The sequence below is a fragment of the Stegostoma tigrinum genome, chromosome 45 (assembly GCF_030684315.1).
Source record: "Stegostoma tigrinum isolate sSteTig4 chromosome 45, sSteTig4.hap1, whole genome shotgun sequence".
Taxonomy (NCBI): Eukaryota; Metazoa; Chordata; class Chondrichthyes; order Orectolobiformes; family Stegostomatidae; genus Stegostoma; species Stegostoma tigrinum.
The window spans coordinates 1,175,124-1,189,551 of NC_081398.1; the positions used below are offsets into that span (position 1 = coordinate 1,175,124).

The 14,428-nt window shown below is 48.9% G+C and overlaps 1 protein-coding gene across 2 annotated transcripts in view; it reads left to right on the forward strand.

Moving 5' to 3' along the window:
• The first annotated feature begins 80 nt into the window (after positions 1 to 80).
• Positions 81 to 14,428, forward strand: part of dnah2 (dynein, axonemal, heavy chain 2) — a 184,351-nt gene continuing 170,003 nt past the window's right edge. Inside the window, exons 1-6 of one of the 2 annotated variants that reach the window (XM_059642660.1) lie at positions 81 to 169; positions 1,832 to 1,979; positions 4,832 to 4,884; positions 7,528 to 7,698; positions 10,271 to 10,499; positions 12,668 to 12,778. In XM_059642660.1, coding sequence (XP_059498643.1) covers positions 1,850 to 1,979; positions 4,832 to 4,884; positions 7,528 to 7,698; positions 10,271 to 10,499; positions 12,668 to 12,778 — 694 coding nt within the window. In that variant the 5' untranslated portion in view covers positions 81 to 169; positions 1,832 to 1,849. Of the gene's footprint in view, positions 235 to 1,831; positions 1,980 to 4,831; positions 4,885 to 7,527; positions 7,699 to 10,270; positions 10,500 to 12,667; positions 12,779 to 14,428 lie in introns of both variants that reach the window. The other variant, XM_059642659.1, reaches the window with a different exon arrangement.

Sequence of the window (14,428 nt, forward strand, 5' to 3'; positions counted from 1 at the left end):
CTGCTATTGGTCCAGATGGGAGAGGGTTAAGGGTACAGGTCTCCCATTGGGCAAGCAAACGTCAATCAGACCTGGGGCCGGTGGGTGGTAAAGTTCGGTTGCGTGGGTGCCCGGCAACAGGTGGAGGAAGGAAAATCAACGGAGAACTAGGAAGGAGCACTGCCACTGGGTCAGTGCTGAGGGAGTGGGCACTGTCGGAGGGTCAGTGCTGAGGGAGCGCCGCACTGTCAGAGGGTCAGTGCTGAGGGAGTGGGCACTGTCGGAGGGTCAGGGCTGAGGGAGTGGGCACTGTCGGAGGGTCAGTGCTGAGGGAGTGGGCACTGTCAGAGGGTCAGTGCTGAGGGAGTGGGCACTGTCGGAGGGTCAGTGCTGAGGGAGGGGGCACTGTCGAGGGTCAGTGCTGAGGGAGCGGGCACTGTCGGAGGGTCAGTGCTGAGGGAGTGGGCACTGTCGGAGGGTCAGTGCTGAGGGAGCGGGCACTGTTGGAGGGTCAGTGCTGAGGGAGTGGGCACTGTCGGAGGGTCAGTGCTGAGGGAGCGGGCACTGTCGGAGGGTCAGTGCTGAGGGAGTGGGCACTGTCGGAGGGTCAGTGCTGAGGGAGTGGGCACTGTCAGAGGGTCAGTGCTGAGGGAGTGGGCACTGTCAGAGGGTCAGTGCTGAGGGAGTGGGCACTGTCGGAGGGTCAGTGCTGAGGGAGTGGGCACTGTCGGAGGGTCAGTGCTGAGGGAGTGGGCACTGTCGGAGGGTCAGTGCTGAGGGAGTGCCGCACTGTCGGAGGGTCAGTGCTGAGGGAGTGGGCACTGTCGGAGGGTCAGTGCTGAGGGAGTGGGCACTGTTGGATGCATCAACTTCAGGTCCTTGTGTCCCTCCTCTGGAGGTGACAGATCCCATCTCTTGGTTGAATCTTTTCCTTCTCTGCACTGACTGCTATTTGTACTACAGTCAATGTTGCCCTGATGGCATTTTCCCAAATCTTTTGTTTTGGTGATCATGCTATGCATAAACGGGGCCATCACAGCCGAACTGTGACCCTACTCAAAACTCACTCTGCAGTGTAAGAAACTCTTCAGACATTCTGAGGATGTGAATGTTTCCACAAAAATTTACAAGTTCTTCCTCTTTCTAACCCACATTTCATTTCACGCACTCTCAATTGTCATAGAGTTGTGCAGTTCTGGTCTCTTTATGGAGGAATAGGAGACCATCAATATTTACATCCCCTCGTAAAATGAAGCTTCAGCTCATGTGATGCACCGTCTACATTTTTTTCCAATCCTTCAGTCCCAGGACAGGGACAGGAAAGTACTGGATACACTGTAAAACTCTCTTTACTGTTTTAATCTGTTTTTAATCTCAACTCTTTAAAAATGAAAGGAAAGCCCTCTCTACACTGTCTCCGTGGAATACTTTTAGGACAGGGACTGCACAGGATTGGATACAGAGTAAAGCTCTCTCTACAGTGTTCCCCATTAAACGTCCCCAGGAGAGAGACAGCACGGGGTTAGATGCAGTGTAAATCTCCTTCTACATTCTCCCCCCATCGAACACTCCCAGGATCAGGACAGTACGGGATTAGATACAGATTAAATCTGCCTTCATACTATTGCCCATCACATACTTCTAGGTTAAAGACGGCACGGGGTTCGACACAGAGTAAAGCTCTCTGAACATTGTCCCCATCAAACGCACCTAGTACAGGGACAGGTTCAGAATTCCTGTTTTGCACTTCTCTTATCTGTGAGATGGACTGTTTGGGGAGCTGACTCTCACTGGGAATGTACAATTGCCATAGACCAGCCTGCACTTGTCACACGATGTTCTTTTGTTGCAGGTAAGACAAAGTGAAGACATGGACAGCTATAGCAGTTTTTCACGAATCCCCAGCCTCAGAACATCCTCTGTTTCCATTGGGATATCTGATAGTTCTGGAATGGATTTCAGCCAGTCTCCAAGGGGAAGAGACACGGATATCCTCACAGGTATTGTGAAGCTCATTTTCAGGAGCTGACAGAGATTCATATACTACAATGTGCTTGGCACCAATTGTTACTCTGGTCACTCTTGCATATATTTGGTATGAAATTTGGTATGGAGATCCTGTGTTATAATGGTGCCCCAGCATTTTGTAAAACATTACAAGACAGCTCACAAGACCATTACAAAGTAGGAGTTGGCGCTGAGCCGTATGGATAAAGTAACGTGTAAATAGGACCTTTGGTCGTGGTTCAGGGTGGGAATTCCAGAACAGGTCTCTGGACCCAAAGTGTTAACTCTGATTTCTCTCCACAGATGCTGTCAGACCTGCTGAGCTTTTCCAACAATTTCTGATTTTGTTTCTGATTTCCAGCATCTGTTCCTTCTTTCAGTGTTTATACAGATCCCTAGGCATTTGGCATCAATTGGCAGCTTCTAAAACTCCCATATCAATCCAAGCCATAAGGGCTGAAAGGTCAGGCTCATGACGGGAGAAATTTTACAGCAATGCCTGATACAAATTCTCAGATGATGTTTATGTAAGTTGATTTTAATGTCTGACATGCCTCAGTGGGCAAGTAATTAGCTTGCCTTCACTTCGTGGGGACTTGAGTGCGAAAATTGTCAATGAAACTTGTCAAACTTTAAGATTGACAAGTCGCCAGGCCCGGACCAGATTTGTCCTCGGCTGCTTTGGGAAGTGAGAAATGCAATTGCTTCGCCACTTGCGAAGATCTTTGCATCCTCACTCTCCACTGGAGTCGTACCTGAGGACTGGAGAGAGGCAAATGTAATTCCTCTCTTCAAGAAAGGAAATAGGGAAATCCCTGGCAATTATAGACCGGTAAGTCTCACGTCTGTCGTCTGCAAGGTGTTAGAAAGGATTCTGAGGGATAAGATTTATGACCATCTGGAAGAGCATGGCTTGATCAAATACAGTCAACACGGCTTTGTGAGGGGTAGGTCATGCCTTACAAACCTTATCGAGTTTTTTGAGGATGTGACTAGAAAAGTTGATGAGGGTCGAGCTGTGGATGTGGTGTATATGGACTTCAGTAAGGCATTTGCTAAGGTTCCCCATGGTAGGCTCATTCAGAAGGTCAGGAGGAATGGGATACAGGGGAACTTAGCTGCTTGGATACAGAATTGGCTGGCCAACAGAAGACAGCGAGTGGTAGTAGAAGGAAAATATTCTGCCTGGAAGTCAGTGGTGAGTGGGGTTCCACAGGACTCTGTCCTTGGGCCTCTACTGTTTGTAATTTTTATTAATGACTTGGATGAGGGGATTGAAGGATGGGTCAGCAAGTTTGCAGACGACACAAAGGTCGGAGGTGTCGTTGACAGTGTAGAGGGCTGTTGTAGGCTGCAGAGGGACATTGACAGGATGCAGAGATGGGCTGAGAGGTGGCAGATGGAGTTCAACCTGGATAAATGCGAGGTGATGCATTTTGGAAGGTCGAATTTGAAAGCTGAGTACAGGATTAAGGATAGGATTCTTGGCAGCGTGGAGAAACAGAGGGATCTTGGTGTGCAGATACATAGATCCCTTAAAATGGCCACCCAAGTGGACAGGGTTGTTAAGAAAGCATATGGTGTTTTGGCTTTCATTAACAGGGGGATTGAGTTGAAGAGTCGTGAGATCTTGTTGCAGCTCTATAAAACTTTGGTTAGACCGCACTTGGAATACTGCGTCCAGTTCTGGGCGCCCTATTATAGGAAAGATGTGGATGCTTTGGAGAGGGTTCAGAGGAGGTTTACCAGGATGCTGCCTGGACTGGAGGGCTTATCTTATGAAGAGAGGTTGACTGAGCCCGGTCTCTTTTCATTGGAGAAAAGGAGGAGGAGAGGGGACCTAATTGAGGTATACAAGATAATGAGAGGCATAGATAGAGTTGATAGCCAGAGACTATTTCCCAGGGCAGAAATGGCTAGCACGAGGGGTCATAGTTTTAAGCTGGTTGGTGGAGAGTATAGAGGGGATGTCAGAGGCAGGTTCTTTACACAGAGAGTTGTGAGAGCATGGAATGTGTTGCCAGCAGCAGTTGTGGAAGCAAGGTCATTGGGAGCATTTAAGAGACTGCTGGACATGTATATGGTCACAGAAATTTGAGGGTGCATACATGAGGATCAATGGTCGGCACAACATTGTGGGCTGAAGGGCCTGTTCTGTGCTGTACTGTTCTATGTTCTATGTTCTATGTTCTATGAAACGCCCAGCGAAGGACAGAGAGAATGTTGCAGTGCTGGAAGGTCAGTATTGAAGGAATGCACTGCTAGTGTCAGTACTGAGGGAGGTCACACTGTTGAAGAGTCAACACTGAGGAAATGTACTGTTAGAGGGTCGGTGCTGAGTGAGTGCTGCACTGTTGGAGGGTCATTGCTGAGGGATGAGACACTGTGGAAGGTCAGCACTGAGGGAGCACCACACTACTGGAAGGTCAGTACTCAGGGAGTACTGCACTGTTAAAGGGTTCTGGACTAATATTTGCCCGTGAATGGATATGACTATAACAAATAATCCAGTAATGATCACAATTCGGATGGCAACATCATGCTGTGCACCAGTTGGGCGCTGAGAATCCCTAATTGGAATAGTCTTGCCCTTTGAGAAAATTACCTTACCAGGTGTAAAAGTGCTTTACAAATATAACTTTTACTGTTTGTTTTATAAGTGCCCCATGTGCTGTTTCGCACAAGGAGCGGAGACCTTCCGAGGCTTCTGATTGAGCCTCGTGCTGGAGCTGTTGCGTTTTTGGGGTTAGTTATGTTGTACAGTGAGCGAGTGAATTTTGAACTGATGTATTACCTGCCTCATGTTTAACTTAGTATTTTTTCCTGTTGTTTCTTGCACGGATAGAAGTGAGAGAAGATGAATTCGGTGAATTCAGGCGCAACTCAGCAGTCAATTTGGTGAGTGTATATGTGGATGGTGATGGGAGATCTCGGATAGATTCCTCTGCATCTTCTGTATGGCCACAGCCTAAATTTTGTTTGTGCTTCAGAGTTCAAGCACCTGACTACCTTGCTTCGCTTTTAGGAGCCATTAAGTCAGGTGACCGAAAGCTTGGTCAGGGGCTCGATGATATGGAGTGTTTTAAAGGAGTAAAGCAAGGTGGGGAGGTTTGGGGAGGGGATTCCAAAAGTTAAGGCCCAGGCAGCTGAAGGCACAGCTGCCAATGGTGTAGTAATGGAAAGCAAGGAGAGTCAGAACAATACAAGCACAGAGATCTGCAAGAATGTCGGAACAGGCCAAGACTGTTTTATTCTTCAAGTGGTTCTGCCACGTTAAGATTATGCATCCTAACCGGATATCCCTTAACACAAAAATCTTTCATCCTCAGATTTAAAATTTACCAGTGATCAAGCATCAGTTGCTGCTTTCAGTGGGCTGTCTGGATTTCCTCCATGATAATAAAATGTGAGGCTGGATGAACACAGCAGGCCAAGCAGCATCTCAGGAGCACAAAAGCCGATGTTTCGGGCCTAGACCCTTCATCAGAGAGGCTCTCTGATGAAGGGTCTAGGCCCGAAACGTCAGCTTTTGTGCTCCTCAGATGCTGCTTGGCCTGCTGTGTTCATCCGGCCTCACATTTTATTATCTTGGATTCTCCAGCATCTGCAGTTCCCATTATCTCTGGATTTCCTCCATGCTTAGTTTGTAGAACTGGTTCCTAATTCCATACCTGAATGATTTTTAAACTCTTTCCCTGCCCTGGACCTGCTGATGAGCTGAAACAATTTCTCACTATTCACTATTTCTATTCCCCTTAGTATCTTAAAAACATCTCTGAACCTTCTAAAACTACAATCTGAGTTTGTGTAAATGCTCCGTATAATTCATCCCTTGGAATCCAGGTATATATTCTAGATCTTGGAGCCTTGCAAGGGCAGGAAGAGATGACAGAGATGGGGAGGGATGTAGGGGCTGGAGGAGGTTGCAGAGATAGGGAGCGGCGTAGGGGCTGGAGGGCTTCCAGAGATGGGGAGTGGTGTAGGGGCTGGGGGGGTTACAGAGATGGGGAGCAGTGTAGGGGCTGGTGGGTTACTGAGATGGGGAATGGTGTAGGGGCTGGGGGGTTACTGAGATGGGGAGCAGTGTAGGGGCTGGGGGTTACAGAGATAGGGAACGGTGTAGGGGCTGGGGGTGTTACAGAGTTGAGGAGCGGTGTAGGGGCTGGGGGGCTTACAGAGTTGAGGAGCGGTGTAGGGGCTGGGGGGCTTACAGAGATGGGGAGCGGTGTAGGGGCTGGGGGGTGTTACAGAGATGGGGATCGGTGTAGGGGCTGGAGGGGGTTACAGAGATGGGGAACGGTGTAGGGGCTGGGGGAGTTTGAGATAGGGAGGGTGAGGGGTTCAAAACATATCGGGGGTGGGGAGGGTTGAAGGGCATGATTTTCAAATTGGAATATTTTAAAATTGGGGTGATGCTTCTTAAGGTGTTTCAATACCTTTCCAAGCTAGGAATTTCTTTTGAAGTGCTGTTGAATTGTTGTGGCAGAGAGTTTGCAGCCAATTTTTTCTTGAGACCCATGAACAGCAAGGAGACACGTGATCAAATCGTCATTTTGTTTCGGTGCTTTTGTTTGGGTGGAAAAGTTGGTCCAGAGCCTGTGAATAGTTCCATCAGAACATCCACGGTCAACTGTGCAGAGGCACAGAACTACAGTGTAAAGTCTAATTCAGACACTGTCACCTCTGACACTATGTTTGTTCATTCATGAAATGTCGGCATCATTGGTTCGGCCCGCATTCACCAGGTTGTAAAGGATGGATCTGGTGTTAATCTTTACAGACTTTTTTTTATAAACAAATAATCCACAGAGCTAGAGCTCGTATATGGATGTGCCTTCTAATTCAGCATCTAAAATTTCATTCTGTTCCTCTGCATGATGTTTGTTTTATCAACCTGTTTGGATACTTTATGAAATATCTCCATGACCATCACATCCTGAAGTGGGAATTGAACATGGACCTTGCTGCTCATTGGTAGGGACACTGCCAATGCACTACCACTTTCTTTGGATAGTTCCTTTCAGGAGGTGCACAGGTGAATCCCCAGTTAATGCCCACTGCCTGTATATGAGGGCAGCTAAGAGTCAACCACATTGCTGTGGGTCTGGAGGCTCATAAAGGTCAGACCAGTAAGGATGGCAAATTTCCTTTTCTAAAGGATATGAGCGAACCAGATGGGCTTTTCGAGATAATCGAAAGTTTCACAATCATCATTAGACTCTTAGTTCCAGATTTTTTAAAATTCAAATTCCACAATTTGCCATGGTGGGATTTGAACCCTTTTCCCCAAAAAATCACCTGAGCTCTGGGTTAACATCCTTGTCATGATACCACTAAGCCATCAGCCTCCCCTTTTTTGCATTCCTTTGGTCCTGTGCTAGGCCTTGGTATAGGTCCTGGCACCAGAAACATGTGGGAAAAGTCCATCTGACTGAGCCGAGCTAGTGTTCCTTTAGATGTGAGAAGACTGGGCCCAGGTCTAATGTTTCCCAGGAGTCTTAAAAATCCCTGAAAGCAAATGTCATGTGTTTTCGGTTGCAGAATTACCTCATTAAAAGCCGAGTGGTTCTGGAGGATCTCCAGCCTGAGATGTGGACAGAGGAACATGAGCACATTCTGGATGACTTTATCCAAGACACGAGACTGAGGATTCTGACCGTGCACATGGATCAGTTCACTGGATTACAGGTGCTCCTTAGCACCCCATTACAGGTATGTTTCCAATGAAGGCAGGTACACTCAGCAGAACCGGATGGATTAGGAATATCAGGATGCTGTTCCGCCCCTCCAACTTGCTGCTTTCCATTGACATCAAGGTGCTTCTTGATATAGAACATAGAACATAGAACAGTACAGCGCAGAACAGGCCCTTCGGCCCTCGATGTTGCACCAACCTGTGAACTAATCTAAGCCCCTCCCCCTACACTATCCAATCATTATCCATATGCTTATCCAAGGACTGTTTAAATGCCCCTGATGTGGCTGAGTTAACTACATTGGCAGGCAGGGCATTCCACACCCTTACCACTCTCTGAGTAAAGAACCTGCCTCTGACATCTGTCTTAAATCTATCACCCCTCAATTTGTAGCTATGCCCCCTCGTACAAGCTGAAGTCATCATCCTCGGAAAAAGACTGTCACTGTCCACCCTATCTAATCCTCTGATCATCTTGTATGTCTCTATTAAATCCCCTCTTAGCCCCCTTCTCTCCAATGAGAACAGACCCAAGCCCCTCAGCCTTTCTTCATAGGGCCTGCGCTCCAGACCAGGCAACATCCTGGTAAATCTCCTCTGCACCTGTTCCAATGCTTCCACATCCTTCCTGTAATGGGGCAACCAGAACTGTATGCAATATTCCAAATGAGGCCGCACTAGCGTTTTGTACAGTTGCAGCATGACATCACTGCTCCAGAACTCAATCCCTCTTCCAATAAAACCTAACACACCATAAGCCTTCTTGACAGCACTATCAACCTGGGTGGCAACTTTCAGGGGTCTGTGTACATGGACACCAAGATCCCTCTGCACATCCACACTACCAAGAATCTTTCCATTGACCCGGTATTCTTCCTTCCTATTATTCCTCTCAAAGTGAATCACCTCACATTTATGTGTATTAAACTCCATTTGCCACCGTTCAGCCCAATTCTGCAGTTTATTCAAGTCTCCCTGCAACCTGCAACATTCTTCCACACTGTCCACCACTCCATCGACTTTAGTGTCATCTGCAATCTTACTAACCCATCCACCTATGCCTGCGTCCAAGTCATTTATAAAAATGACAAATAGCAGTGGTCCCAAAACAGATCCTTGAGGCACACCACTAGTGACCTGACTCCAGGCTGAATATTTTCCATTAACCACCACTCGTTGCCTTCTTACAGAAAGCCAGTTTCTAATCCAAATTGCTAAATCTCCCTCAATCCCGTGCCTCTGTATTTTCTCCAATAGCCTACCGTGTGGAACCTTATCAAAGGCTTTACTGAAGTCCATGTACACCACCTCAACTGCCCTTCCCTCATCCACCTGCTTGGTCACCTCCTTAAAAAAAACTCCGAGGTCTGTGAGACACAGCCTGCCCTTGACGAATCCATGCTGACTATCCAATCAAATTGTTACTTGCTAGATGATTATAAATCCTATCTCTTATAATCCTTTCCAAAACTTTTCCTACACCAGACATAAGGCTCACAGGTCTATAATTACCTGGGTCATCCCTACTGCCCTTCTTGAACAAGGGCACAACATTTGCAATCCTCCAGTCGTCTGGTACTAAACCTATAGACAATGAGGACTCAAAGATTAAGGCCAAAGGCTCCGCCACCTCTCCCTAGCTTCCCAGAGAATCCTCGGAAAATTACCATCTGGCCCAAGGGATTTATCTACCTTCACACCTTCTAGAATTGATAACACCTCCTCCTTACTAACCTCAATCCTTTCAATTCTAGTAGCGTGTAACTCAGTCATCTCCTCTACAATATTCTCCTGTTCCTGAGTGAAAACAGATGAGAAATAATCATTTAGCACCTCTCCAATCTCCACAGGGTCCACACATAACTTCCCATTTCTGTCTTTGACTGGCCCTATTCCTACCCTAGACATCCTCTTATTCCTCACATACCTATAGAAAGCTTTAGGGTTCTCCTTTATTCTACCTGCTAATGTCTGCTCGTGTCCCCTCCTTGCTCTTCTTAACTCTCTCTTTAAATCCTTCCTAGCTAATCTGTAACTCTCTATCACCTCATCTGAACCATCTCGTCTCATCGTCACATCAGCCTCCCTCTTCCGCTTAACAAGAGATACAATTTCTTTAGTAAACCACAGTCCTCTTACCTTATCACTTCCTCCCTGCCTTAACTTTACCCAACTTGCTTTTGTATCCTTTCATATCCTTGGGCAACAAAAACATGTTAAGCTGAGTCATTTAAAAATACTTTCAGTTGATCTGCAGCTAGTTTTGGTGCATGGTGCGAGAGTTCCTGAATTCCATTTTCCTCACACTAAAGAAGTATAACCTAGTATCTCCCCTGAAAGGGCTATCTTGAATTTGCACTTTATTCTGGACTCTTCCTGCACCTTTGCACCTCTCCTGCCTACCTACACTAACATCGCCACCAAAGACAATCATGTCTCTCTGTCCCCCTTATTGTTTCCTTCACTTGGCTTAAATACCACAATTAGGGTAACCATCCTTCCCCTTTCCATCACCTCCCTGATTAGAAGCAGCTATTCCCTCTTCCAGCTCTGTGACCACCTGAATATTCTTCCTTTCTTCCCATACAGCCCACAGATCATCTCATGTTTTTTGTCCGTAAGGAGAATGGTGAGATTACTGCAGACAACTTTGTGCATGTTGTTCAGTTTGGAACCATCCGGGGAGGGTACCTGGAGAGTCTGCTCAGGCATATGTTGGGCATCTATGCTCCACAGTTCCTGGAAAACCGAACGTGGCCTGATAGTCTTAAGAACAATTTTTCAGCACATCTGCACAAGTTCCTTGCCAGCCTTACAGGTACCAGCTTGTCAGCACGCAGAATGTTGGGCTGCCCGAATGCTTGCTAGGTGACAGTCTGGGGTCAGCATGTTGCACTCCCGTCACTGCTGTTGAATCAGAGGCCAAAGGATTGAACACATACCTTAATAGACCTGAATGCACAATCCTGGCTGTCAGTGCCAAGGCTGCCAGCAGTCATTACTGAGGGAGTACTTCACTTTTGGAGGGTCATTGCTGAGGGAGCGGGCACTGTCGGAGGGTCAGTGCTGAGGGAGCGGGCACTGTCAGAGGGTCAGTGCTGAGGGAGCGGGCACTGTCGGAGGGTCAGTGCTGAGGGAGCGGGCACTGTCGGAGGGTCAGTGCTGAGGGAGCGGGCACTGTCGGAGGGTCAGTGCTGAGGGAGCGGGCACTGTCGGAGGGTCAGTGCTGAGGGAGCGGGCACTGTCGGAGGGTCAGTGCTGAGGGAGCGGGCACTGTCGGAGGGTCAGTGCTGAGGGAGCGGGCACTGTCGGAGGGTCAGTGCTGAGGGAGCGGGCACTGTCGGAGGGTCAGTGCTGAGGGAGCGGGCACTGTCGGAGGGTCAGTGCTGAGGGAGCGGGCACTGTCGGAGGGTCAGTGCTGAAGGGGTGGGGCACTGTCGGAGGGTCAGTGCTGAGGGAGCGGGCACTGTCGGAGGGTCAGTGCTGAGGGAGCGGGCACTGTTGGAGGATCAGTGCTGAGGGGGTGGGGCACTGTCGGAGGGTCAGTGCTGAGGGAGTGGGGCACTGTCGGAGGGTCCGTGCTGAGGGAGCGCCGCGCTGTCGGAGGGTCTGTGCTGAGGGGGTGAGGCACTGTTGGAGGATCAGTGCTGAGGGGGTGGGGCACTGTCGGAGGGTCCGTGCTGAGGGAGCGCCGCACTGTCAGAGGGTCAGTGCTGAGGGGGTGGGGCACTGTCGGAGGGTCAATGCTGAGGGAGCGCCGCACTGTCGGAGGGTCAGTGCTGATGGAGCGCCGCGCTGTTGGAGGGTCAGTGCTGAGGGAGAGTGCACTGTTGGAGGGTCAGTGCTGAGGGAGCGGGCACTGTCGGAGGGTCAGTGCTGAGGGAGCGCCGCGCTGTCGGAGGGTCAGTGCTGAGGGGGTGGGGCACTGTCGGAGGATCAATGCTGAGGGAGCGGGCACTGTCGGAGGGTCAGTGCTGATGGAGCGCCGCGCTGTTGGAGGGTCAGTGCTGAGGGAGAGTGCACTGTTGGAGGGTCAGTGCTGAGGGAGCGGGCACTGTCGGAGGATCAGTGCTGAGGGAGCAGGCACTGTTGGAGGATCAGTGCTGAAGTAGCGCCGCAGTTTCGGAGGGTCAGTGCTGAGGGAGCGGGCACTGTCGGAGGATCAGTGCTGAGGGAGTGGGCACTGTCGGAGGGTCAGTGCTGAGCAAGCGGGCACTGTCGGAGGGTCAGTGCTGAGCGAGCGGGCACTGTCGGAGGGTTAGTGCTGAAGTAGCGCCGCAGTTTCGGAGGGTCAGTGCTGAGGGAGCGGGCACTGTCGGAGGATCAGTGCTGAGCGAGCAGGCACTGTCGGAGGGTCAGTGCTGAGCGAGCGGGCACTGTCGGAGGGTCAGTGCTGAGCGAGCGGGCACTGTCGGAGGGTCAGTGCTGAGGTAGTGCCGCAGTTTCGGAGGGTCAGTGCTGAGGGAACGGGCACTGTTGGAAGATCAGTGCTGAGGGAGTGGGGCACTGTCGGAGGGTCAGTGCTGAGGGAGCGCCGCACTGTCGGAGGGTCAGTGCTGAGGGAGCGCCGCGCTGTTGGAGGGTCAGTGCTGAGGGAGTGTGCACTGTTGGAGGGTCAGTGCTGAGGGAGTGCCGCGCTGTCGGAGAGCCTTCAGTGGCAGGTGATTGCCCTGTTAGAGTGATTGTAATGAGGGAACACTGCACTGGTCAGTATGGTTTCCCCTCTGCTTGTATTATTGTTGTTTAGGTGCAACCTTTCTCCTGGTAACTTTCTAAGGGGACTATCCTGGATTTCGAAGGTAGTGAATGCTGGCAGGTCAGCTTAGGATCCTGACTTTCTTCTCTCCTGACATCTAGACAGAAGCACTTTCTGCAAGGTGTGCTGTGCAGGGTTTCGGAGGGGACGTGGGAGTGGGATACCTGTTCACTGCACTGGGATTACAAAAGATTTATTCAGCTTTGCTGTATCCCTACCCTTTTCTGTAGATGCTCGCTACAAACTGGATGGCCACACAGTCCTCTACATCCCACTTGAGGGCATGAATTTGCCACCCGATCAGGTTGCGAAGGACAAAGAACTTGTACAGAGACTGGAAAGTGAGTATAGAGTTTACAGTAAGATTAGTCACATTTTACAATCAGCGTTTCCCATTTGCCTTCCCGTGACACCGAATCTGTGTTTAAAAAAATTCTCTGCTTGATGCTACTTCTGGTCATTCACTGCTGATGGAGCTATAACTAGTACTTTCATTGGGAGCCACAATTGGAGTATTCAAAATTCTGGCATCCTTTGACCAAGCAGACGAAGGAGAATAGCTTGATCAGCCAGCTTAAAAAAATGGAGTAGTGGGAATAAAATTGTTGTTTTGCAGAGGCCTGTTCACATATGGAGTGTGTGTGCATGTATATGTGTGTTTGTATCTATGTGTGTGTATCTGTCTGTGTGTACACTATAGCACTGTGTTAGATGGGGCAGTACAGACAGTCCCCAGGTTGTGAATGGGTTCAATTCCTGAGTCTATTCACGAGTCGATTTGTATGCAAGTTGGAACATGATGCAGGACAATATAAAGCAGCTGCTCATAAGTATGGGCATTAGTAAATAAAGGACCTCCTGCATTCATATGGTTTGAATTTGTATGGTCTCCAAGTTCATTAATGAAATTAGAGCAAAAATATCTGGGTGATTTCTCCTGCAAATAAAACCGCAGTCAGTGGAAGATATTCACACGAGGAAATACATGTGTTCCATGGATTGAGAGAAGAATCACTGAATCATCTCCATTCTCCTTAGCAATAGTGCAACCTGTTATGGGCAGCCTTTTTGTAAGAATTGATCCAACTTCAAATATTTCCCAAGGTATTAGAATGTGCCTGTTGGGACAGATGTGTTTGGGATAGCTCTTGTAGATTTGTGAAGAGGAATAGGACTTCATAGAATCCATACAGTGTGGAAGGAGGCCATTCGCTCATTGAGACTGAACTGACCCTCTGAAGGGTATCCCAGCCAGACCCACCGTCTACCCTATCCTTGTAATCCTGAATTCCCATGGCTAATCCATCAAGCCTGCACGTCCTTGGACAGTATGGGGCAATCTAGTTTGGCCAATCCAACTAATATGCACAACTCTGAACTGTGGGAGGAAACCAGAGCACCCGGAGGAAACCTGTGCAGACATGGGGAGAAAGTGCAAAATCCACCGGCAGTTGCCCGAGGGTGGAATCAGAACCCAGGTCCCTAACGCTATGAGGCAGCAGTACTAACCACTGAGCCATCATGCTGTCCTGACTTGAAGGTCAAGTTTTACCAGGACTCATTCCCAAACATGAATATGGATCCACACTCTACAGGTACCCTAAGACCCATGTAGATGTCAGGCTAGACAACACATGGCCTACAACATGGGTGTAGGCTCTTTGGCCCAAGTTTAATGCACACAGTCACATCCACCTGGGACTCATCTGATCAGCATTTCCCACTCCTTTACCGATGTTTTGCTTTTAAGCTTCCCTCGAAATGTATTCAGTGATTCAGCTTGAGATCTGAGAACAGAATTTAGGCTGGTAGCCTGGTGCACAACCAAGGAAATGCTGTACTGTCAGAGGGACTGATCTTTCAATGAGAAGTTATTCTGGGGCTCATGTTAGGTGATTGCTGATGATCCTGAGACACTATTGATATAATGCAGCCTTAACCAACCTTCCTTGTCCAGAATAAAACACTATATTAAAAATGGTTTGATCAAG